The sequence below is a fragment of the Lycium barbarum genome, chromosome 1, assembly GCF_019175385.1.
Source record: "Lycium barbarum isolate Lr01 chromosome 1, ASM1917538v2, whole genome shotgun sequence".
NCBI classification, from domain to species: Eukaryota; Viridiplantae; Streptophyta; class Magnoliopsida; order Solanales; family Solanaceae; genus Lycium; species Lycium barbarum.
In genome coordinates this window covers 1,505,919-1,531,718 of record NC_083337.1, presented here as the reverse complement: position 1 = coordinate 1,531,718, position 25,800 = coordinate 1,505,919, and the positions used below count along the sequence as shown (strand labels likewise).

The following is a 25,800-nucleotide window of genomic DNA, read 5'->3' as shown; positions in this document are numbered from 1 at the left end:
GACCTCACAGATTAAAGTATTCTGCTGATGATGATATGAACCAACAGTTATAACAGTCACATGAATGCAAGCAAATAAGTAACAGAGAAAAAGGAAAAGAATTACAAATGCATACTAAGACTTTAAAGACCAAGAGAGTAACAAAAATTTTTACAAATGAATTAGCTTTACTGCGCACACCTTTAACCTTCGTTTTCCTCCGAAAAAGATAGTAGCGAAAGAAAACCAACCCAAAAAGCACAGCCACGGTGATTAGACTAATTAAGACTGCATTAACAACATGCCTTCCAGCTATTAAAGAGAAAAATAAGTTAGTATAATAACAGATTGACACAAGATCTACAAAAGTAAAAGGAAAAAAGAAAAGATTTTTTTACAACATGCACCTTGTTTTGAAGCCTCAATCCATATATAAAGGTCCTGGCCACCATTTGAAACCTGCCGGATACCAATCAGATCACCGAACCAAAGGGCACATCCACTTCCTTGTCCTCTAATATCTAATTTTGACTAAGCCATACATGAACAATTTTTCAAGCATGCTTCCCTACACTCTTGAAGATTCATAGTACCACTTACCCAAGATTTGGTAGTATCTGGAAGTTTCAATGAACAGAACTGAATAAACAGACTGTTTCGTCATAGATACAACTTTCTGTAAATGTTTTTGCAAAGTATTACATTAAAGGTAAGTATAAAAGACAAAAGTTACAATGACAAGTCAAAATCTTTGAGCTCTTGATGAAGAACTTCTTCTAACAAAAACTGAGATTGGTCCATTAACTCAGGACTCAATCTAAACATCAACACACAAAATTCCATCTGAGTAAGAGCTCCATCATCATCAAAATCACCTTCTTTTAGCATACTCTTAAGATCATCATCACTCAAATCTTACGATCCTAATAAATTTTACCTCGACCACGTAAACTTTTCGAGCCCAAAAAATTTGGGCCTACTATTGTCGAAGGATTAAGCCCATAATGAAAACATACTTTGTTATCGGGGCTCCTCTTATTTTTTTTTTGTGCGGAATGCCCTTCCAAGGCATTGGTCTTTAATTTTACCCCTCGAATTTCAAATATTTAATTTTTTCCCTTCGTTTAAAACCCATGGGTTCTGGGTTTGAAACCCCGCTCAGTCAAATTTAAAAAAAAAAATCACAAGGCAGAAGTTTGTAGCAAAGTTAGGCCTTAAAGCAGAGGTTTGTAAAATTCCAACTAAGGTAAAAAAAAAAAAATTGCTTGAAGGGAGAGTCTGCCTTGCGAATCCAAACTCTACCTTGCGATTTTTTTTTTTTTAATTTTTGACTTAGCGAGGGTTCGAACCCGAAATCAAGAAATTTTTAGCGAAGACAAAAATTAAAGACCAGTGCGTTTGAAGGACAATCGTGCAAATGACCTGAATCTCTTCAGCTCATTAGTTACGTAAATCTTTCTTTCTTAGGCATCATTTATTTAAATTTTAGCCTTTGCAATTATAGCTTTTTGGAAAATTAGTATTTCAAATAACATTAGATGTCGGATTTGTTTATATATTGCTTAACCTTGCAAATAAAATATTAAATTGTTGTACAATATTTTCTATATAAAATTTAAACCGTGATCTATCATTTTTTCAAAAGGATTTCAGTTTGCCCAAAAAGAATATTCAAACCGTGGTCTAAATGATCCATAAGTTGTAAGAGAAATTAAAAAAAAAAAGTCATTTACTAAATTACAATAACAACAAATCCAGTGTGACGCTACAAGTGGGGTTTGCAGAGGGTAAGATGTATGCAGACCTTGTTATACCCCATTTTAACCGGGTTAGAGCGGAGTACCACATATTGGTGATTCCTATTTATTTTTTGTTTTAAGGAGTCGCCACCTAATTAATTTTAACGGTGAATTAGGACACCTAATTATTAACTAACGTAAAGCTAACTAAACCTCCGTGAATAGTCTGCTTAACCAATGTGATTCTAGGTAAGGGTTCTATATTATCCTAAAGAGAAGGGGTTAGGCATCCTTTAGAATCCGTTAACTTACGGTTATCCGACCAAACTTAGGTTAATTAATTAATGCTTAAATAAGATGCCTGAAATTTAAGAAATGGGACTAGGAAATGTTGCTAAGATTTTTAAGAAAATATACGAATGTTGCTTAAGATAGGATTTAGAAAGAATATAATAATCTGCATAAAAAGAAAATTTTAAATGCCTTTTAAAATAAGACTTATAAAAGTTGCTAGGGCTTTAAATAAAAATACTATTTAGAGTGGGATTTGTAGAAATTATAATAATTTGCATAAAAGGAAACTTCAAATGCCATTTAAAATAAACTTATAAATGTTGCGAAACTTTAGATAATAATGCTATTTAAAAAAATATGATTGCTTAAAATATATAAGTAGAAAAAATGTGAATTTGTGCAATGTTTAATAAATATTTGAAATAACTGAAATGCCAGGATATTGATTAATTTTAGGAGTATAAAAATACGAAAATAGCTAATAAAAACTCTCTTTATCCTTTTCATTACTTCTTATTAACTGTGCTTCGCTAAAATTTTATGATTGATTCAAACTTGAAGAGCTATTTATAAAATATACTTGAATTTATGTTTACATATTAGTGACGTTTTGGAATTTTCTAGGATAATAAGAATAAAATATGATTCTCTTAACTCGAAATATAAAGTCGTGCTGTTTTGCAAATCAATCATTCCAAATAAAATAATATTAGACATTATAAATAGTTTTAACACATAAAAAAAATAGACTTATGGAATTGATGGTTAATCTTCTTTAATCTAACTACCCATTGCTAAACTATCCATACTAATTTCCAATAATTCATCTAAGCCAAGGGACAACAGAATAAGGAAAAAGTGTTAGTCAAATAATATACAAGTTAAAGGCATAAAATAAAGCAGAGGCATAAATAAAGTTAAATGGGCTCAGCCCATTTTTTAGGACTGCTGCTGTTGGGAATGGGCTCAGCCCATTTTAAAGCTGCTGCGAACTGTTCATGCTTATTGGGCTTTGGCCCAAAATTTCTTTTTTCCGCTGTAGACTGTTGCTGCCGTATGGGCCTCGGCCCAACATTATTTTTTATGCAACTGATAGGGCTGACTCGATAAAGAGTTTCATTGGGCTTCTTCGGGTGCAGCGAAGTGGGTACGAGTCCTCGATTCACACCCGAACACTTCAAAACTCGATTCCCAGAGATAAAAAAGGACTGATAAAACTGAAATTTTGCTTAGGAGGTTTTTTTTTTTAGCGACAAAAACGAAAGCTTTCAATTTCTATAGAATTTTTTGGGCTAAAGAACTCAATTTTTTTCAAGGGATTTTGTATGGCTCCGAATTTCCTCTTCGGGAATCTCTTCACTCCCCCCCGCTACTGACTTGGGAAAACATTATTTATAACATCAATCTTAGGTTTGAACTAGGGTTTTCGTCCGAAAAGGAAGAGAGAGAGGAGCGGGGGGGACAAGACGAATAGGGGAAGTGGGGGTTGCAGAGGAAGGGAGCGTGGGGAGCAAAGTGAAGTGGTGTGACAGACGCATGGGTGTGTCAGAAGTATGGGCATGGATGGAGGCGTGGGAGAGAGAAACAGTGGGGTGGCGATGGGAGGATGGGCGACGGCTTTAGGGTTTGGGGGTAAAGGGAAAGGGAAGGGGAAGGAAGAAAGCGTAGGGGGAGATGGGAGAGGTGCGGGTGGTGGAGACGGCGGTGATGTGGAGTGGCGATGGAGGAGAGAGAGGAAGAGAGGGTTTCCCTTATTTTAAATGGAAGATGGGTCGGATCAGGTCCATTTGTGGACCGGGTCAATTTTTTAGACCGGGTATTAAAATAATGGACTAGTGAATTGAACCATGGACTAGTCTAAAAATTAAGATAAGCGATATGGGCTAATCAAAAAATATTAGGAGTTAATCGGACTTTGATTTGGGGTCCGGTAAGTCAAAAATGCGGACCGAGTGCAAGAAATAATTTGGCTTTTAAATTTGAATAAAAGACTCATTTTGATTAACGATGTACCAAGGGTGCCAGAATATCACCTGGTACGAAAATGTGCAATTGTAAAAGACCCGGATAATAAATTATATGTTGTTGCAATGACCGTGCAATAATATTTTAACAATAAATAAACGCTATCATTTTAAATGTGCGAAATAAGTGTGATGTGTATGCGGAAGTTGATAAAATGCCGAGAAATGCCAGTTTCAATAATACTAAATAACCGTAACGAATGACTAGCGGTAATAATACTGCTGATAATAATAAAAAAAAAATAATAATGATAATAATAAATAATGATTGTTGATAAAAACAAATGACAATAATAAAACAACGATGATAATGATGATTAATAATTAATAACAAAATAACACTGATGATACCGATTAATAATAATAATAATGATAACGGAAATGACAAGAATAATAATAATTGACAATCAGTAATAAATGATAATTTGAGGATAATAATAATAAATAATAATAATAATAATAATAATAATAATAGTAATAATGATGATGATAATAATAACTGCAGTAGAATAATAAAACGTGGGTGTTAATAAAAGAATAATAATTATAGTAAAACTTAAATGCATATTTTTCAATTTCTCGAAATACCCGAAGTGTAAATAGGTATTTCGGAGGAGAGGCGGGACAAAATTAGGTGTCAATAGACCTTAGGCTCAGAAAAAAAAGATGTGGCATAATAATGTCAGAAAAGAGATGGAAAATAAAAATATACAAGGCCATTTACTAAATTGTTATCCTAAAAACATATAAACCCGAAAAAATTCATTTTTTTTGTGCGGAATGTCCTTCAAAGGCACCTGTCTTTAATTTTTGTCCCTCAAATTTGAAATCTTCAATTTTTGTCCTTCGCCTAAAAACCCATGAGTTATGAGTTCACACCCCCGCTCAGTCTAAAAAAAAAATTCACAAGGCAGAAGTTTGTAAAATCCCAATACTCTACCTTCTTCTGGTGAAGGCAAAACTCTACCTTGTGATTTTTTTTTTATTTTTAACTAAGTGAGGATTTGAAACCGAAACCAAGAGATTTTTAGGGAAGGACAGAAATTAAAAACCACCAATTTGACGGTCAAAAATTAAAAACCAGTGCCTTTGAAGGACAATCGTGCAAATGACCCACGATAATTTCACTTCGAGCTAAAGGTGGCAACCGGTTCGTTATAACCGGTTTTAACCGGTAACCGGACCGGTTAAACCGGTTAACCGTGTATTAGTTTACCGGTCCGGTTCCAATATTTTGGAAACCGGAACCGGTTAAACCGGTTTAACCGGTGAAAAATAAAAAAAATAAAAAAAAGAGCCGTTGGGCCGTTGTTAATGGACCGTTGGCAACGGTCCATTTGCAAAAATGGCCGTTGCCAAACGGTCATTTTCTTAATTTTTGGCCCCCATTTTTTTTTTTTTTAACACTTTAACCCATCCTCCACCCCTATATAAACCCTTCTTCATTTTTCATTTTAATTCACATCAATTCACTCTTCTTCATCTTTCTCTCAAATCTCAATCTCTCAATTATAGTTATTTTGCAATAATTAGCCACAAAGTCTTATTATAGTTTCAACTTTCAATTATTAATTTTGCAATTATAATATTGTTGGTGGAGTTGGTGATTTTGCAACAATCCTAAGTAGCTTTGGTGGATTTGCAATTCTAGCCGCCTTCACTTTGTTGGAAATTAATCCGGCAATTTGGTACCTTCGTTCCAACTCTATCTTTAATTTTCGCAATTTAATTCTAGCAATTTATTTTTCGCAATTTAATTCTAGCAATTTATTTTGTTGTAATTTATTTTCTTGTGATTTATTTGATTGTGATTTAAATTAATTCTATTTAATAATGTCAAAGAGATTAAGACGTGGTGCCGGTAGTAGTAGTCGTACTGTTAGGGGTGCGCTTAATGAGGAAACATTTGTGGAAGAAACACCTAATTTAGGTATTGATGTTGGTGGAAATAATCCACTTTTAGGTCATGAGGCAATGCAACAACATTTTACCGACACTTTTAATGAAGACTTAGATGATGATGATGAAACACAACCCCCCGAAAATCCCATAGGAGATACATGTCCTGCACAATCACATACACAAGACAAACCGCCTAGAACTCGTAAGCCAACAGCTAAAGTTTGGAAATTTATGACTAAGAATAGGGAAAAACAATCAGCTACATGTAATATATGTGGACAAGTATTTAGTTTTAAGCAAGGAACTGGTAAGGATGGTGGAACGGATACACTAAATGCTCATATGAGAACCAAACATATGGATATTTGGGGAGAGCAAACAGGTTCAAATGTGGGGGGGGGATTCAAATGACGATAGACCCAAGAACCGGTAGAAATTTTAAGTATGACAAGAAAAAAGAACGCGTAGAAATAGCTAAAATGGTAGCTTATGATTGTTTACCATTTTCCTTTCCCTCGGGTTTGGGGTTTGTTACTTACATTCAACGTTGTTATAACCCGTTATTTGAGGGTATTCCTAGAAGTACTTGTAGAGCCGATGTTATAGATTTGTTTAAAAAATATAGATTTTATTTGCGCCATGTATTTAATTCTTTAAATTGTAATGTTTGTCTTACTGCTGATTTGGGTCTTAGTATTAACCATTTAAATTTTTTTGCTATTACATGTCATTGGGTTGATGACAACTGGGTTATGCAAAAAAGAATTATAGCTTTTTTATACGACGAAGGAAAAGGTCGTCACGATGGAAAATTTTTAGCCGATTCAATGTCTACTATAATGAGATTTTTTAACATTTATAGAAAAACACTTTGTATTGCTTTAGATAATGCTTTTAATAATACAAAGGCAATTGGTCTTTTAAAAAGAGAAATAAATCCTCCTCTAACAAATATTTTTCATGTAAGATGTAGTTGTCACATTTTAAATTTAATTGTTAAAGATGGTCTTGAGCATTTTGATGATTCTGTTCAAAAAGTTAGAAATGCTGTTGCGTTTCTTTTTTGTAATGCTAATAGGGGAAGAATTAGAGATTTTAAGAATGCTTGTGTGGAAAATAACCTTAGACCTAGGAAAATTCAAGTAGAAATTGAGATTAGGTGGAACTACACTTACATTATGCTACAACAAGCATATGAGTATAGGATTCCCATACAACAAGTTCACAACAAATATAATATTGATAGTGAGGATTGGTTAACTTTTAGGCATTGGGAAGATGTTAAAGAATGTATTGAACTCTTAGAAATTTTTTATAATGCAACTCTTGCTTTTTCTAGACAATGCTATCCCACGGTAACCGGAATTTTAGCCTACTTAGCGGAATTAGCTAGAGTTTTACAAGAGTATAAATATAAACCCGATTATCAAGTGACTATTTTTGAAATGATAATCAAATTTAAGAAGTATTTTTTTCCCATCCCAACTTTATTTATATTGGGTTCCCTTTTAAATCCTTGTTTAAAAGTGTCTTATACTAAAAATTTGGTTAGTCAAATTTATACATTTTTAGAAATTGAAGAGGGAGTTCAACCATCTTTAGTTGAAGCCGATCTCGCTATTGATGATGAGTTTAGAAGAGTTTTTACTCATTATTCTAGTTTGGAAGAACGTGCTACACCCGTTACTCCACGCCCTACTACTTCTTAGAGTAGCAAAAAGGGCTTGTCGGGTTTAAAAGTTTTACATTCACAGCCAACTTCTTCTGCTACTGCAAACTTTGATGAATTTAACTTTTATTTGATGCAGCCAAATGTGGATATCAGCCAACTGGATGAGGTGGACGTCTTAGCATGGTGGAAGAAGTACAAGGCAAGCTATCCGGTACTTTCAAGAATGGCTCGAGATATCCTTACGGTTCAAGTATCAACCGTGGCTTCGGAGAGCGCATTTAGCCAAGGAAGACAACAAATTGGAGACCATAGACATTCATTATCCGGCTTTAGCTTGCAAGTACTAGTGTGCATTCGAGATTGGATTAGATCGGAGCGACGCAACCAAAACTCAGAAGCGGAGGAAGGCGAAGAGGAAGAAATTGAAGATTTGATAGCTAGTGGACCGGACCAAATGGAAGACTTTGAAGATATTTCCATGACCGAATATGATGTGGGGGAAATTAACGAAATGGTTCAAAATTGGTGATTTTATTATTCTACTATTTTTGTACAACTCATGTATTATTTGAAAGTTAAAAAAAAATACAACTTACAAATAAATGTTATCCAAGAATGAATAAAATATATGACTCATTGAGCTTTCTTCTATTTACTTGTGTTCATATTTTTACTTTTATTAAGTTAGGAATATACCTAAAATATACTAAGAATATACTTATAAGTATATTAAGTTATATAGTATACTTAAACATATATAAGTATATATAGTATATATAGAAAAAATAGTATATATAGTATATAAGTAAGTATATATAGTATATAGTACATATATATAGTATATATAGTATATATATAGTATATATAGTATATATATTAAGTTATACACATATATAAGTATATATAGTATATAAGTATATATAGTATATATTATATATAAATATATATAGTATATATATTAAGTATATATAGTATATAGTACATATATATAGTATATATAGTATATATATATTAAGTTATATATTTATATTAAGTTATACACATATATAAGTATATATAGTATATAAGTATATATATATAGTAGATATATTAAGTTATACATATATTTAGTATATATATTAAGTTATACATATATATAGTATATATATTAAGTTATACATATATATATGTAAGTTATACATATATATAGTATATATATTAAGTTATACATATATATATGTAAGTTATATATATATATGTATACGAAAAATACTATTCTGTATTGCTGACTTGCTGTTAGTCAGTAAATATTTAAATTTTAATTATAAAGTTGTATAACATATGTAAATATACCTACAATATACTAATAAATACTATAATATATATATATATATATATATATATATATATATATATATATATATATATATATATATATATATATATATAATACAAAAACAAAAACAAAAAAGATTTTAACTACTCCAAACCGGACCGGTTCCGGTTTAGAGTTTAAACCCGGTTAACCGGAATCGATTAAGCGGTTCCAATTTTTTAACCGGAACCGGCCGGTTCCTTAACCGGTTACCGGTCCGGTTCCGGTTGGAACCGGTTAACAGCTTTACTTCGAGCCCGCAAACGTTGGGCCTACCATTGTCTAAAGTAGTAGGTCCATAATAATGAAATGAAAACGGACTCTATTACCGGGTCGGATCTTTTATCACACATATCCACCATCAAAGAGCAATCGCATCAAAAAATTTCCAACTCAATCGTGATCTTAAAACCCTAACCCTAACTCCGACGTAACAAAATGCAGAAACAACCACCGCACACGGCGGATTCCGGCGACATACCAAACCTCGCAAACATCAAAATCAAGTGTTCATCACCGCGTTTTCCGCCACCTACAACAACCTCAACCGAAACACCTACCGCCGGTGCGAAGCGCAAAATTGGGATCGCAGTTGATCTGAGTGATGAATCAGCTTTCGCCGTTAAGTGGGCTGTTAATAACTACCTCCGTCCAGGTAACGCCGTTAATAATCATTTAAATATTGGGACCTGTTTTAGATTTCATTTAAGTTTTAGCCTTATTTGAATGTTTTGCAAAATTACCCTTCGGGAAAACATTAAATCTGACAAAATTTAAATTTTAGCCTTAATTTTAAAGTATTGAATCAGCTTTCGCCGTTAAGTGAGTTGTTAACCAATACCTCCGTCCAGGTGACGCTGTTAATCATTTAAATTTTGGCCTGATTTTGAAGTTTTTGCAAATATAGCTTTTGGAAAATTACTCTTCCGATTGGAGTCGAATAATTGCTTGTCTAATGTTTTCAATAATCACTTAAATATTCCTATTTTAGATTATCATTTAAATTTTAGCCTTATTTTAAAATATTGATCTAAGTGACGAATTTGCGTTCGCCGTTAGACTATTCCTGTTTTAAGATTATCATTTAAATTTTGGCCTGATTATGAAGTTTTTGCAAATATAGCTTTTGGAAAATTGCTCATAACGTTAGGTTTGGTGACTAATATTTGTGCATATATTGCTCAACCTTGCAAACAAAATATTAGACCGGAACCTAAGATTTTTCAATTTGCTTATAAGGTTTTTAATTTGCTCAAAAGATACTATTATTTTAGATTATCATTTAAATTTTGGCCTTATTTTAAAGTTTGCGAATATGGCTTATCTGTATCGCTGTTGATCTAAGTGACGAATCTGCTTTCGCCGTTAAGTGGGCCGTTAACCACTACCTCTGTCCAGGTGACACCGTTAATAATCACTTAAAATATTGGGGCCTGTTTTAGTTTATCATTTAAATTTTGGCCTCATTTTAAAGTACTGCAAAAAGAGAAATTAGGCTTTGTGTCTATTTTTTAAAATATTTATGCCACGTAGCCTATACTTTGTGTATAGACACGTGATTTAGCCCATATTTGTGTATAAACACCTGTTGTACTCTATTATACACGTTATGAGTATTTTTGAAAATTACTCGTAATGTTAAATTGGTTCGTCCACCACTAGCTCCGTCTAGGTGACATGCCGTTAATTGCTTAAATATTCCTAATTTAGATTATCATTTAAGTTTTGGCCTTATTTGAATGTTTTGCAAATATAGCTTTTCAAAAATTACTCTTCCGGAAAACATTAAATTGGGATTCTAAGATTTGCTCATCCTTACAAACAACGAAACATTAGATGAATCACTTAAATATTCCTATTTTAGATTATCATTTAAATTTTAGCCTTAGTTTAAAGTATTGATCTGAGCGACGAATCAGTTTTCGCCGTTAAGTGGGTTGTTAGTCACTAGCTCCGTCCAGGTGACGCCGTTAATAATCACTTAAATATTGGGACCTATTTTAGATTATCATTTAAGGTTTAGCCCTTCTTCTTTTTTTCTTTTTAGTTTTGCAAATATAGCTTTTCAAAAATTACTCTTCCGGAAAACATTAAATTTGAATTCTAATATTTGCTCAACCTTACAAACAACAAAATTTAAATTGTAGCCTTATTTTAAAGTATTGATCTAAGTGATGAATCAGCTTTCGCCGTTAAGTGGGCTGTTAACCATTACCTCCGTCCAGGTGACGCCGTTAATAATCACTTAATGTTGGGACCTATTTTGGATTGTCATTTAAGTTTTAGCCTTTGTGTTTGCAAATATAGCTTTTGAAAATCTACTTGTAACATTAAATTGGTCTGTCAAACACTACCTCCGTCCAGGTGAGGCCGTTATCCTTCTCCACGTCAGCCCTACCTCCGTCCTATATGGTGCTGATTGGGGTTCTGTTGATAACGAAGAGTTTCAGTGACCGCAATAATCACTTAAATGTTCCAATTTAAGTGTCTTAGTTTCCTTTTTGATCTATCCCAAAAAGAGTGTCTCTTTCTATATTTGGTAAGTTTACCATTCAAACATCCTACATGACAAGTTTATAACTGCAAGATTCGAAGGACATTTTAGTACATTACACGCATTTCTAATTTAGGACCACTAGATTTCTCTAAATTTTGTGCCCGATCAAATTAAAACACTTAAATTGGGACAGCGGGAGACTTTTTAGGGAAAATTACGCTCTATTCTATTTCTGAAAATATTTACGCCACGTAGCCTATAATTTGTGTATAAACACCCGATTTAGCCTATATTTGTGTAGAAACACCTTTTATATACTATTAGACACTTTTATACAAGGTTGATTCACTATGTATAATGCTTTTCCCCCGGTATAATGTTGTACAATTTTGTATATTGAGCTACATGACGTAAATATTTTCAAAAGCTGTATATTTTTGAAAATTTCCCAATAATATGTTGTCGTCTAATGTTTTCAATAACTTGCTAAATCGTAGACCGTAATCTAATGATTTCTCATAAGATTTTTAATTTGTTCAAACGATACTTTAGACCGTGGTCTGAAATGTCCCTGAGTTGCAAGAGAAATAAAAAAAAAAGTCATTTACTAAAAAGTTATCTCGATGTCCAGGTGACGCTGTTATCCTTCTCCACGTCCGCCCTACCTCTGTCCTCTATGGTGCTGATTGGGGTTCCGTTGATCTCTCCATCGTCGATACTGAAAACGAAGAGTCTCAGAAAAAGCTCGAAGATGATTTCGATGCGTTTACTAGTGCTAAGTCTTCTGATTTGGCTCAGCCACTTGTTGAGGCACAATTTCCATATAAAATCCATATTGTGAAGGATCATGATATGAAAGAGAGGTTATGTCTTGAGGTTGAGAGGTTAGGGTTGAGCGCGGTTATTATGGGAAGTCGAGGATTTGGGGCGACGAAAAGAGGAAATGATGGGAGGCTTGGAAGTGTTAGTGATTATTGTGTTAGGCATTGTGTTTGTCCTGTTGTGGTTGTGAGGTATCCTTATGAGAAGGACGGTGGAAATGCTGCTCATAAGCAGGTAGTTTCTGTGGCGTCCGAGGAGGAAGGCGAGTACCATGATGCTTCTGATGGTCGTCAAGGTATCGGGTCCTAACTCCTTATCCTAATGTTTGCTCAGTTAGTTTCGAATCCTTATATGTAAATTTATGCAAGTCTTGGTGCTGGTTATCAGTTTGTTGGTTTCCGCATTGAAATGAAAGATCCTTTCATGTTTTCTAATGTCAAACTTAATTTGGTATACTGCTGCCAATACTGTGATTTGGTAGTGTTTATACCAAAAGGAAAACTAGGATTATTCCATAGAATAGTTATGGTCAAGAAATGCAATGCTTTTTACAGTTTATGCATATGACTTTGTCACTCGTAGAGTGTGGGGAATCTGTGATATTTATACAATTATGATAGGTTTGGCGACAATATTGTTAGAATATTTTGGCTTTAAGTGTATCAAAATGTGGAAGCATTGTTGTGGAAAATGAAACAAATTCCTAATGTTGAAATGAGAACTTTGGACAAAAGCACACTCAAGAAAAATTGGTAGGTGTTTGTACATTAATTGGTTGATATTTGGAAAAAACTAGTATTTGAAGTTGAGCTGAAAAAAGGTATTTGGAAGTCGAAGTTTTGTGAGCCAAAACTTGAAAAAACTAGAAAAATTCTTAGAACTTGTTTTTCAAACTTCAAATTCCATATTTCAAGTTTGACGTTGAAATAGTGGGCCGGTTTGATAAATGAACACTTATTTGAAATAATCTCCAAATATTATTTTAAATTTTTTAAATAAGATATAGGACCAAACATGTCTTAGTATTACAGTGCTCAAACATGTGTGCTATATCCTGAAGCCTCTCTTGTTTTAAATTGTCAAACTCCATGAAGCAGGATTACAACCAGCAATAGAGAAAGGCTCGAGAACTGACAAATGACTTAGAGTTGCTTTAGAAGTGCTTTGAAGAGACAATAAGCGAAAGGTACATTGCTTTTTACTTATTTTTGATAAATATCACTTCTACGTTCATTTTAAATTTCATTACTTTAGTCTTTAGATTATGAAATATTGTACTTCTGTTGCTTGCACACTTACAAATGATAGTTCTATTGGTTAGGAGTAGAACTTAGAGCATGATTCATTTGTGCAAGCTATCTCTTGTCGTATAAGAGCAGTTGGGTTCTTGGTAAGTTACTTTATGACTCGTTAACGGGAGTTTGTAAGAGGACTTCGATTAGATGAAAGTTACACATATTTTCCTTTTTGTTTTTAGATTATTGTTTCGCCCTTGACCCTTGTTAAAAATAATTAAAGAAAAAGCTTCCTTCTTATATATAATTTTATTTGGCAACCCAGCGGCTGCTTTTGGGCTTGGAAAAGCTTTGTTAGGATGTGCTCCACATTTGTTACTTATATAATAAGCCCAAATCTTCCTTGGTTAATGGATGAGAATTATCAAACATGATTCGCATGGCATTTCTGAGGAAGATGTAATCTTCTGAACTATCTTTGGTTGTGAAAGCATCATTTTGGGGAAAAATAAGACAGGTGTGTAATGTTGAAATAACAACTTCGACAAGGGAAACCACAACTTAACGTAGAGCCAATTTGATTTGAGCTTCCAATATTTTAAAGCTTAGGTCTTATTAAATTTTGGTAGTGTTTTCCTAAGCTTGATTTGCCTTATGGAGTGGTGGTTCAATGTTTATGAAGAGTAGTCTAGCCACCATAATTTGATTCTTTAGATTTGTGGGTGAAGTCAAATCAACTTTTTCATGTCATTAAAGATTACAGAGAGGAATCTTTTCTCTCCGGTGAGCTTTATTTCAGGGCACATTGTGAAAGATGTTTGGAGGAAAATATAAGTGGGGATACAACATAGCATTTTATTTCTCTGTCTGTCTTGTATCATCAGTAATTGGTCCCTACTTATAGGTTCTTTCATCAAGTCTTAACCTCTTTTTTCTTCCCGAAGGAAAATCACCTTTGACATTTTTCTTGCCATGGTTCCTCCATATATGCACTTGCAAATTTTGCAAGCAAAAGAAGAGTGAATGTGAGGTGAACTTAAACAGGATTGCGGTGCCTAACTGCAAACAATTCAAATATCTAGGCTGGACGTTCGTGGAGAATGAAATGATAAATGAAGATGTTACACAGAGAATCTAAATTGGATGAATGGAATGATTAATGAAGATGTTACACAGAATCATAATTTGATGGTTGAAATGAAAAACTGCTATCGGGATGTTATGTACTAGGAGGATGCTTACTAAAGTGAAAGATATGTACTGTTGAACGGTTATAAGACCAATAGTGTCTTATGGGTGCTATAGTCCAACACATCCACAAGATATGTGGATGCAAATCTGAATATGTGGTCATGCAAGATTAGACAAGATAAAAAATGACCACATTTTGAGGATAAAATGAGAGGTCGCTTGAGATGGTTCAGTTATGTGCTGCATCGATCTCCTGATGCGTCGTTCCATAAGTGAAACCAGGGTGAGTGAAGGGGTAAGATGTGGACGAGGTAGACCTAAAATCATATGAAAGCATAGTCTTAAAAGACCTACAATCTCTTGGAATCATTGCATACTTAGGGAAAGATTTTTTTGATAAGCAGTAACATACTGCTTAGGTGCGACTAGGGGGTTTGGTCTGTGCAGTTTGCCATGAGAGAGATGCAAATTGGTTAAACCAAGTAGTAGTTGTTTGCCTTGATATCTTATGCAATTGATATTTGTCGCTCTGGTGTGCATAATAAACTTTGAGGCTTTTTTTCAATTCTTTACTCCCTTTTCTATCGACTCTTATGATTATTGATAGTTTTCTTTGTTTACTGGAACTTTGACATACCTGCTTCTTTGGTGACAGATTCCTGGCGGAAGTTGGGCTAAGCAATCCTTTTGCTGCAAAAAATCTGAGCGACTTGTGTGAGAACCACTTGGTGTTTTGTTATATCTGGAGTCTCATCTTTCTGTAACTGAATTGTGGTTGCTCCTCTCTCTCACTTCACCTTGTTGCAGTTTGCTAGCTGATGTTGTATCTCTGACATTGTCATCTTCATAGAGTTTCACTTAATGTGTTTGTGATCTTTGTGGTGCAATCTAAACTATTTCAAGACGTAATTTCTATGCCCATGTTCTTAGTTGATAGTTTGTCGTCAAGTTTGGTTAGATATGCATTAGAAATTTCCTGCTAGCGTGGATGTACTCTAATGGTAATACCACTTTTACTACCTTTTTCTTATCCTATGACACAGCTACGCTTATTGTTGCTCTTCTTCTGCCACGAGGTTAATTTCTCTAGTCGATAGCTGAACTTGGATGTTGCCTAGAGTTGTTGGTACCTGTGTTCCCTTTTCCCCTTTTCGTGTTTTGTGAAGGCAACGTATGCTTTGCTCCTTGTGAACCCTTTTTGTGGTTTGGTAGATTTCAACCCGGCATGAACAAGATGGAAACGATACCTTTATTTTTTTGATAAACCGACAAATTCCTAAAGGACAGAAGCGTGAGGTCTGGAATTAGGTGGATAATGGGTCAGCATTACCCTTCCCCACAAGATGGAATCCTTGCCTTTGAGACTATGGGCCTGTTTGGATGGGCACTTATAAGTTAAAAAAAATAAGTTGGGATAGTCTAACTTATTTTTTTTGGCTTATAAGCTGTTTTCAGCTTATAAGCTGCTTTAGATAAGTTAAGTTAAATGGGCTCAATTATTTTTTTGAGCTTATTTTAAGCACAAAATGACTTTAAGCTGGTTAACCAAACACTCAAAAAAGCTGAAAACAGCTTATAAGCAACTTATAAGCCAATCCAAATGGGCTCTATATATGCATGAATTTGCCTTGTTCCGACTATCATCTTAATTATAGATATGAATGTATGTTTGTTAGAAGAGATTAAAATTTAGAAATAGACATTCTGTTTAAAGAGTCCGCGACTTTTGTAGGACAAAAAAAAAAAAAGTTGAATCAAACTAACACAAAAAAAAAAAAAAAGTTGAATCAAACTAACACAAAAAAAAAAAAAAAACATAAATAGATTTCACGCACTAATTTAGTGCGAGAAAGGACCAAATTATAAAAATAAAAGTTTGGTCTTTCACGCACGAAATTTGTGCGTGAATGAGCCCAACAAAATATTAACCACAATGTGAGGTTTTATCCTGAGTGAGGCACAACTATTACTAGTTGTGTGAGACAATTATTTAATTGGTATTAAATGTGGGATCCACCAACTGCCATCTACTGTACTTCTTCGTTGCTTTATCTTCCTCTTCCCTAGCTTTTCACTTTTTTTTTTTATATTTTTTTTTTATAATCTCATTTTCTATTTTTCAATAACTTGGAAACTAATTTTATAATATATACGGATCATAATTGTTTAAGATATTGTTCAGTGTCACTGTCCAATTTTTAAATTCTTTCATGATTTGGTTAGAACCCGATTCAAATAGAAAATGGAATCAAATCGATTAAAGAAGTGATATTTTTTCCAGTTTGATTTGGACGATTTTTAATTTTTGAAAATGAGAATATTTGATTTGGCTCATTTTATTGAAAACAAACTGAATAAAAAATTGAACTAAATTGTCAAATTATTATATATATAATTTTTATAATTATTTATATGTAATATATTTCAGTAATTTTTATAAATAATTTTAAGTATTTTATACTCCCTCCGTTTCAATTTATGTGAACCCATTTGAATGGGCACGACATTTAATAAGTATGTTTTTTTAATGAATGACATCTTTCCTAATTTGGAAACAAATTCGTTTTATGAAATGATTTACAACTACATAAATATTCAAGACTTATTTTGAACCACAAGTTTCAAAAGTCTTCACTCTTTATTAAATGTCGTGCCCATTCAAATGGGTTCACATAAATTGAAACGGAGGGAGTATAAAATACTTAAAATTATTTATAAAAATTACTGAAATATATTACATATATATAATTATAAAAATTATATATATAATAATTTGACAATTTAGTTCAATGTTTTATTCAGTTTGTTTTCAATAAAATGAGCCAAATCAAATATTCTCATTTTTAAAAATTAAAAATCGTCCAAATCAAACTAAAAAAAATATCACTTATTTAATCGATTTGATTCCATTTTCGATTTGAATCGGGTTCTAACCAAATCATGAAAGAATTTAAAAATTGGACAGTGACACTGAACAATATCTTAAACAATTATGATCCGTATATATTATAAAATTAGTTTCCAAGTTATTGAAAAACAGAAAATGAGATTATAAAAAAAAAAAAAAAAAAGCGAAAAGCCAGGGAAGAGGAAGATAAAGCAATGAAGAAGTACAGTAGATGGCAGTGGGTGGATCCCACATTTAATACCAATTAAATAATTGCCTCACACAACTAGTAATAGTTGTGCCTCACTCAGGGTAAAACCTCACATTGTGGTTAATATTTTGTTGGGCTCATTCACGCACAAATTTCGTGCGTGAAAGGCCAAACTCTTATTTTTGCAGTTTGGTCCTTTCACGCATTAAATTAGTGCGTGAAACCTACTTATGTTTTTTTTTTTTTTTTTTTGTGTTAGTTTGGTTCAACTTTTTTTTTGTCCTACAAAAGTCGCGGACTCCTGTTTAAATGAAGGGAGTAATATCTACTGCTAGGTCCATCTCAAATGGTACGTGGCTCAATTCAACTTACGAGCTGGATTGATCTGAAATCTGCAAAAATAACTATCAATGTAAGAGCCTGTTTGGTTTGGCTTATTGTTGGTGTTTTTAAGCCAAAATAACTTTTAAGCACTAACTCTTTAGACGGGAACTAGGTCAACAAATAAAAGATGCAAGTAGTATTACATACGCTCTGTTTCCCATAGTTTGACTTGAGGTAAAGTTCAATAAACAAAAAAAAAATAATTAATTTTGTGGTATTAAATACTCTATATAGCATTTGAGTGAATACAAACTTTTGAAATTTTGTGGTCTTAAATACTCTATAATATTTGAGTGATCATAAAAACATCTCACTAAATAAATATTAAAATGAATTATTCTTTTTCTAAAGGACTAGTAAGTATACAGTGCCAAATAAAGAGAAGTTCATGAATACAGGGCAGAGGGGCTGCACTTTCCCAGTTAATAATAACCACAACTTTGATCACACTGTTAGATCCTGAAGGCCATCCCTCTTGCACTTGGAATAGAGTGCTCCTAGTACTCCCTGCCTCATACAACCCCATCAAACTGCTGTGCTACCCACAGATAAAGAAAGGGTTTGGGGGTGGGGGGAGGGGGGGGGGTGGGTGGGTTGGAGAGATTCCATGAACTTAGAATTTTCCTGTTTTATACTCCCTTGCTCCCAATTTATGTGATACTATTTGACTGGACACGAAGTTTAAGAAAAAAAGACTGACTTTTGAAATTTATAACTTAAAATAAGCCATAAACATTTGTATTGTTACAAATCATCTCATTAAGGAGGGTCGTTTAAAGCTAAATCATTTTAAAATAGGAAAAGGTATCATTCATTTGAGATAAATTAAAAAGGAAAATGCTCCACATGAAATGGTATAGAGTGAATATGCCAGTAGAAATTATAAATAGTTTGTAGTTCTTTGTGTTGTAGAGTGAATATGCCAGTAGAAATTATAAATAGTTTGTAGTTCTTTGTGTATATGCCAGTAGAAATTATAAATAGTTTGTAGTTCTTTGTGTTTTGAGTTTTTCTTGTATAAAGGTCGTTTGAAATGATTTTAAGACTTCAAACAAAGTAAGTCAGCACCCCGTATAGGATTAGCCTTATAGTGGTTATGATCGTACAAACTATTTTAGTCAATGAGTGTATGTGCACCATATATATATATATGGCTCACAATAAATTCCATTGAATAAACACAATACTATATAAACTCATTTCTCTGAACAAATTAATCTAGATTTGCACTGCATATGGCCTATTAAAAGGGAAAGTGCTTTGTATAGGGACTTTTTACCATTTCAGGATTCGAATTCGAGATCTCTGATTAAGAATGAAGAGATTCCTTTCATCCCGTCATACCTCTCGATAGTTTCCAACCATTCAATAATATGTGGCAGAAGCCTAACTGCGAAATTATTCCTAGCTTTGTTCTTTTACCAAAATATGAAAAATGAAATACAAGATGGAGGTTGGTCATTGTCTCTGTCCTTTCTTAAAACAACTGCTGATGGCTCACAATAAATTCCATTGAATGAGCATAGTCATCTATCACTCGTTTTTTTTTATCAAATTAATTTTCTTATGTCCATACTTCCTTCCCTCTAATTTATTTGTAATTTTGACTTACTCGGAATTACAACAACATAACCAGTGTATTCCCACCAGTCAGGCCTGGGGAGGGTAGGATGTACGCAGAACTTACTCCTACCTTTGGTGTCGGAATTATACCAAATGAATTTTGATAAACGTTTTAAAACGTAAATTTGATACGAGATAAAATATAAAATATATTAATTTAGTTTCTCAATATCTCTAGACTGCGATTTTTAGAAAAATAAATTTATCAAATTATATTTTACTCCAACGCTAAGTTAAATTTACTCTCAATAACTGGTTTTAACTTGTATGGAAGCTCCAAATGTCGAGTCAATTTGGAAAATTTGACTTCTAGAAGAGACACATACTCGTCACAAATTGACTAATTCTATGCAATTGCTAGGAAAATTCTTTTTGGAGAACCCGTGTATTAGCAGAAAATTTATATTTTCTCGTGTCAACATTACTTGGAAATCTTTTTCCTATTCTTTGTCTGAAATAAGTGTCCAATTCCACATTGGTAGGGACGTGAATTACTTACCTTCATATATAATTTGAACGATTTTTACCTCATCAGCTAATTTAGTGATTGAGTTAAACTCAGAATCTATTTTCTTATCATAGAGATATGATAATCAAAATTTGGGGTCTACCCGATATTGGGTCTCTTAAAGTCATAACAGCAAATCTAAAACAAGTCATAAACATTTGTGTTGTTATAAATGATCTCATTAAGGGTATAATGGGTTGTTTAAAATTAAATCATCTTTAATTAGGAAAAGGTAGCATTAGTTTGAGATAAACTAAAAGGAAAAGTGCACCAAATAAAATCGAGTAGAGGGAATATGCAGTAGAAAATATTTTTAAAAAAATCTAATACTTTGTATAAAGGTAGTTTGAAATGATTTTTAAACTTTAAACAAACTATAAATCAGCGCCACGTACAGGATTAACCTTATACATAACTATTTTAGTCAATGTGTGTATGTGCACATATATATATGTGTGGCACACAATAAATTCTTTTATTCCATTGAATAAACACAGTAATATATCAACTCCTTGCTCTGAACAAATTAATCTGTATTTGCACTGCATATGGGTTGACTAAAGGCAAAGTGCTTTTTGTATAGTATTTTTTTTTTTTTAACCTTTTCATGATTCAAATCGAGATCTCTGATTAAAAATGGAGAGATTCTCTTCATCCGACCAATAATTTCCAACCATTCAATAATATGTGGCAGAAGCCCAAGTGTAAATTTATTCCTAGCTTTGATCTTTTACAAAATATGAAAATGAAATACAAGATGGAGGTTGGTCAATGTCTTTGTCCTTTCTTAAAACAACTGCTGATCGCTCACAATAAATTCCATTGAATGAGCATAGTCATCGATCACTCCTTTTCCTAAACAAATTAATTTTCTTCATGTCCATACTCCCTTCTCTTTAATTTCTTTGTCATTTTGACTTGCTCGGAATTACAACAACATACCCAGTCTATTCTCATAAGTGGGGTCTGAGGAGGGTAGGATGTACGCAGACCTTACTTCTATCTTTGGTTTACTCGGAATTAAACCAAATGAATTTTAACAAATATTTTAAAACGTAAATTTGATACGACAAAAATTATAAAGTATATTAATTTTCATATAGTTCCTGAATATCTCAAAGACTATGATCTTTAGAAAAATGAATTTATCAAACCATATTTAACTCCAAAACTTAGGCAGTCAAATTTACTCTCAATAACTGATTTTAACTTGTATGGAAGCTCCAAATAGAATGCATGTCTAGTCAATTGGTCATATTTGTCTTCTTATTAGCAAAAAAATTATTTTCCTATTCTTTGTCTGAAACAAGTGTTGAATTCCCACATTGGTAGGGACGTGAACTACTTACCTTCATGTATACTTTTGGATGATTTTTATCTCATGAGCTAAGTTTGTGATTGAATTAAGCTCAAAATCTATTTCTTATCATTATATTAGAGATATGCTTATCAAAATTCATAGTCTACCCGATATTGGATCTCTTAAAGTCATAAGAGTAAATCTCCCAAATTGTGAATCCAACATTAATCTTTACAACAACAACGTACGCGAACCTTGCTCCTATCTTGTGAAGGTACAGAGGTTGTTTCCGAAAGACCTCAGCTCAAGTAAAGCATTTCAAAATAGATTTGAATTATCTAAGGTTTTCGTTCGAAACGTGGGAATGAAGAAATTCCTGGTTGAAAGCATTTTTTCCTTTTTTAGGCCTTATGCAGCACAAATCTCCATTAGCCGAGCAAGTGAACTCTGAATACCATATAGTTAAAAACATTTCCCAAGGCATAATCAGGAGCTGGAAATAGATTGCAATGCAGCAACTAGAGATAGAAGAGACCACACTAAGCACAATAGGAAGTTCCCAAAAGAAAAAAGATGAAATCTTGGTTAAGTGATGCTTCTAAGTAAAATTACAAAGAGCAAACAAAGAGAATCAAGAAAAAAAGAATGGAAAATTATAAACTTGTATTTATGTATGTCTCTAGGAGTCAGTTGATCGATTATAGAGAAACAAGAGTTTGCAAAAATAAAGACTAAACTACTCGCAAAATTCATTTGTTCGAAGCATCTTCCTTGGTCTCAAGAATCCTATTGAAGATGATGTTTCCTTGTTATCTTCCAACAAATTGTGGCAATTCAAACTCGAGGAACATGTCTCTTCATCCTGCATCGACATTAGAGTACATATTAATTACAATGTGATGAGTAAAAAATTGAGGCGGATCCAATATATAAATAATGAATGCACGCGCACATATTGTCTCAAGACTAGGGATGGCAAATGGTCGAGTTAAAGTCATGATCCGATTTACCTAGAGTTTGCTTGAGTCAAAATGAACCAAATAGCGGGTCAGTTTCCTTTTTTATTTTGTATTTTTTAAAATAATGTGAATGTTAATGTATTTTAACTTAAATTATTAGCTTTAGTCATTTTTTTTTTCAGAATAAACATAATTTTCAATCTCCAAATTCGACTTTATATGTTCGAGTTTGAGTTGCATTTCAACCCGTTTTAAATCCAAATAATGTGATGGGTCATTTTATAACTTCTCATATGGTAAATAATTTTTCATCTTTAACTAGAATTTTTAACTAGAATTTTCGGGTTTCAAAACTAAAATGAAATTCTTTTTTAAAAAATATTTTATTTCAGTTGGTTGGTTACCTGAACTTTCACCTTGTTGGTACAGATTCGAATAATCATGTTGTAATTCTCTCCCCTATTTACCCTCTCCCTACGCCTGTGTAATTAAAAAAAAAAAAAAAAAACGAGGAAGAGTGTTTCATCCAAAATAAGATTCTTCCTGGTGAATCTAAGATTAATCATACTCTACATTGGGTCTTACGGACGTGAATGTGACTTAGTCGGATCTCAAAGTTGAGTACTAGATCCTCCGAAGTGAAATTTACTAACGTGAATTAAGATTAGTCAGTACCAAAACAAGTACTAAACACGTGACAAATAAGTATCGGACACCAAATGAAAAAATAAAAATATATGAGTTTCTTTTTTTTTTTTTACAAAACAAAGGAGAAATGCAAGGCAAGGACTACTCTCGCTCAAGTGCGCTTAACTTTAGAGTTCTGAAGGAATTCGATGCGTTAGTGCTGATATGATCGCATCCAAAATAAAAATAAAAATATATGACTGACTTACCTCAGAATGGAGGCAATCACTTTCCCTCGCTCGCTTCAATGGAGAAGAAGAAGATGATAAAGGAACAACTTGATTCCCATCATCTTCATCTTCATCCTCATCACTATCAGATTCCACCTCATCATCATCATCGTCATCGTTATCATTATCAGTTTCCGTTTGATAATTTTCTTCAACTCTTTCTCCGTTTTTGACTTGACACGAAGTTTCGAGACAAGAATTGCAAACGGAGAGAGTTGGTGAAAGTTTTGGGCCACAAGCGGACCATGGAGTTGGGCTTTGACATGAATGACAAAGCAGATTTCTTGAATGTTTAGCTACCAGGAAATTAGCTGAGTGGACTTTTGAATCACAATCCCAACAAAGGTTAGCTTGATCTGATTCACAATACATTCTTGCTCTGTTTTTTCCACATAACTCACAATTTATTTTGTTCATTTTTTTTTTTTGAAGAAATTTGGTGAGTTGAGTGATTTGGGGTTTTGAAAAAAAAAATATTTAGTACTTACTTTTGATACCAGTTCAAATTGCGTTAAAGAAAACTTATTTGAATTGCGTTGTTGTGTCAGAAGGATAGCTATACTGCTCTAAAGACAATTGGAAGAGATTTTGAAGAAAATTGGAGTAATTTAGTGATTTGGATTTTTGGAAAAAGTTGGTAGTGATTTGGAAGAAAATTTGAGTACTTGGTAATTGAATGATTTGGTTTTTGAAATTTGAAGGGGTTTTGGAGAAAATTTGGAGGAATTTGTGATTGAATGATTTTGGGTTTTGACAAAAGTTGAAGGGATTTTGGAGTTTTTTTTTAGAAATTTGGATGGGGAGAGATTGAAAATAGAGATGAAAAGATGTTAAGTGGTGATCTTTATAAGTTGTATTGTTGGAATTGAAAATTAAAGGTATGTGTTTCCTGGTTTGGGGCTTGGGTCCCTCTTTTATTTCTATTTTTTTCTTGTATAAATATTTCTATGGCTATTACACTTCTAGGTGCTGTATCCTAGCACCTACTTGAATAAAAAACAATCAAGTTGCTTTAATCTAGACTAAGGTGGTATGTAGAAAGTTATGTTCAGATTTTTTATTCTAAAAAATGACTTGTTTTATCAAAAATACTTTTTTGGAATTTAATAATTATAAGAGTGACAATAGTATCAATAAATTGGATTGTTTTTTAATGAAAGTTTTATATATTAAAAGATCGATACTAATTTTTATTAAAAAAATAATAATATTTAGTACTTACTTTTGATACCAGTTCAAATTGCGTTAAAGAAAACTTATTTGAATTGCGTTGTTGTGTCAGAAGAAGTATAGCTATACTGCTCTAAAGGCAGTTGGAAGAGATTTTGAAAAAAATTGGAGTAATTTAGTGATTTGGATTTTTGGAAAAAGTTGGAAGTGATTTCGAAGAAAATTTGAGTACTTGGTAATTGAATGATTTGGTTTTTGAAATTTGAAAGGGTTTTGGAGAAAATTTGGAGGAATTTGTGATTGAAGGATTTTGGGTTTTGACAAAAGTTGAAGGGATTTCGGAGTTCTTTTGGGAAATTTGGATGGGGAGAGAGTGAAAATAGAGATGGAAAGTTGTTAACTGGTGATCTTTATAAGTTGTATTGTTGGAATTGAAAATCGGTTAAAGTCCAAATATGTCCCTAACCTTTGAGAAATTGTACACATTTGCCCGTCGTTAAAAGGTTGGTGCAAAGATGTCCCTAACGTTTTTTTTTGCCATACATGCCCTTGAGTTAACGGAAAATATTGGAGGACATATTTGTTTAGTTTCGCAAACATTAGGGGCATATTTGAGCCTTTGAAATTCCTGAATATTACGGCACAAATAGTTCTCAGATTTTTTTGTAGTGCACTTTATGCTAGCCAATAATTTATTGTAACTGCATTTTGAAACTCCACACTTATCGTACAACCCCTCACTTTTCTCTCTTATTCTTTCACTTGTTTATGAAATGTCGGAAGCTTCGAGTTCTTCAAATAGTCGTGGAAGGCTTTGTGGATGTGGAGTTGTGGAAGGGTTTGTGGACGTGGAGTTACTGCACTCCATCTCACTGATGGATTTCAAATAATTCTACTAAATTTCAGTTATGCGTGAAATTCACGAAAGAGCCAAACCACATTGAATGTTATGTAAGAAATTGTATAAATGCTTAAAATGTGATACTCTTTCTATTATTATTATCAAAATTTTGAGCACCGCGGGAGACATTTTTTCATGTGTCATAAGTCTAATATAAGTTATCTCCTTTTTTATGTTTTATTGCGGTAATTGTTGCACCCATTATTGTGTAGATATTGGGACTGAGAACAC

The 25,800-nt window shown here is 33.0% G+C and overlaps 2 protein-coding genes across 3 annotated transcripts; one reads left to right on the top strand and one right to left on the bottom strand.

Moving 5' to 3' along the window:
• Positions 1 to 9,290: 9,290 nt before the first annotated feature.
• LOC132628550 (universal stress protein PHOS34-like) lies at positions 9,291 to 15,766 on the top strand. 2 transcript variants are annotated; one of them, XM_060344327.1, is made up of 4 exons: positions 9,291 to 9,619; positions 12,093 to 12,578; positions 13,378 to 13,469; positions 15,365 to 15,766. In XM_060344327.1, exons 1-3 carry the CDS (start codon positions 9,403 to 9,405, stop codon positions 13,422 to 13,424), a joined length of 750 nt encoding a protein of 249 aa, XP_060200310.1. In that variant the 5' UTR covers positions 9,291 to 9,402; the 3' UTR covers positions 13,425 to 13,469; positions 15,365 to 15,766. The 2 variants fall into 2 exon arrangements, with proteins under 2 accessions (XP_060200310.1, XP_060200315.1); XM_060344332.1 differs by having other exon boundaries at positions 9,297 to 9,619; positions 13,381 to 13,469.
• A 6,396-nt stretch (positions 15,767 to 22,162) lies between these two features.
• Positions 22,163 to 25,049, bottom strand: LOC132628560 (zinc finger protein CONSTANS-LIKE 2-like). The gene is made up of 2 exons (XM_060344336.1): positions 23,478 to 25,049; positions 22,163 to 22,484 (listed from the first exon to the last, which is right to left on the bottom strand). The coding sequence occupies exons 1-2, from the start codon at positions 23,913 to 23,915 to the stop codon at positions 22,359 to 22,361; spliced, it is 564 nt and encodes a 187-aa protein (XP_060200319.1). The 5' UTR covers positions 23,916 to 25,049; the 3' UTR covers positions 22,163 to 22,358.
• Between the last annotated feature and the right edge of the window lie 751 nt (positions 25,050 to 25,800).

Excerpts from the sequence above, each read along its gene's own strand:
- LOC132628550 (XM_060344327.1), top strand. The coding sequence starts at position 9,403 with ATGCAGAAACAACCACCGCACACGGCGGATTCCGGCGACATACCAAAC. Across the intron at positions 9,620-12,092 it reads TAATAACTACCTCCGTCCAG|GTGACGCTGTTATCCTTCTC; the intron begins GTAACGCCGTTA and ends CTCGATGTCCAG. Across the intron at positions 12,579-13,377 it reads TGCTTCTGATGGTCGTCAAG|CAGGATTACAACCAGCAATA; the intron begins GTATCGGGTCCT and ends AACTCCATGAAG.
- LOC132628560 (XM_060344336.1), bottom strand. The coding sequence starts at position 23,915 with ATGAACAAAATAAATTGTGAGTTATGTGGAAAAAACAGAGCAAGAATG. Across the intron at positions 22,485-23,477 it reads GTGATTGCCTCCATTCTGAG|GATGAAGAGACATGTTCCTC; the intron begins GTAAGTCAGTCA and ends ATGTCGATGCAG.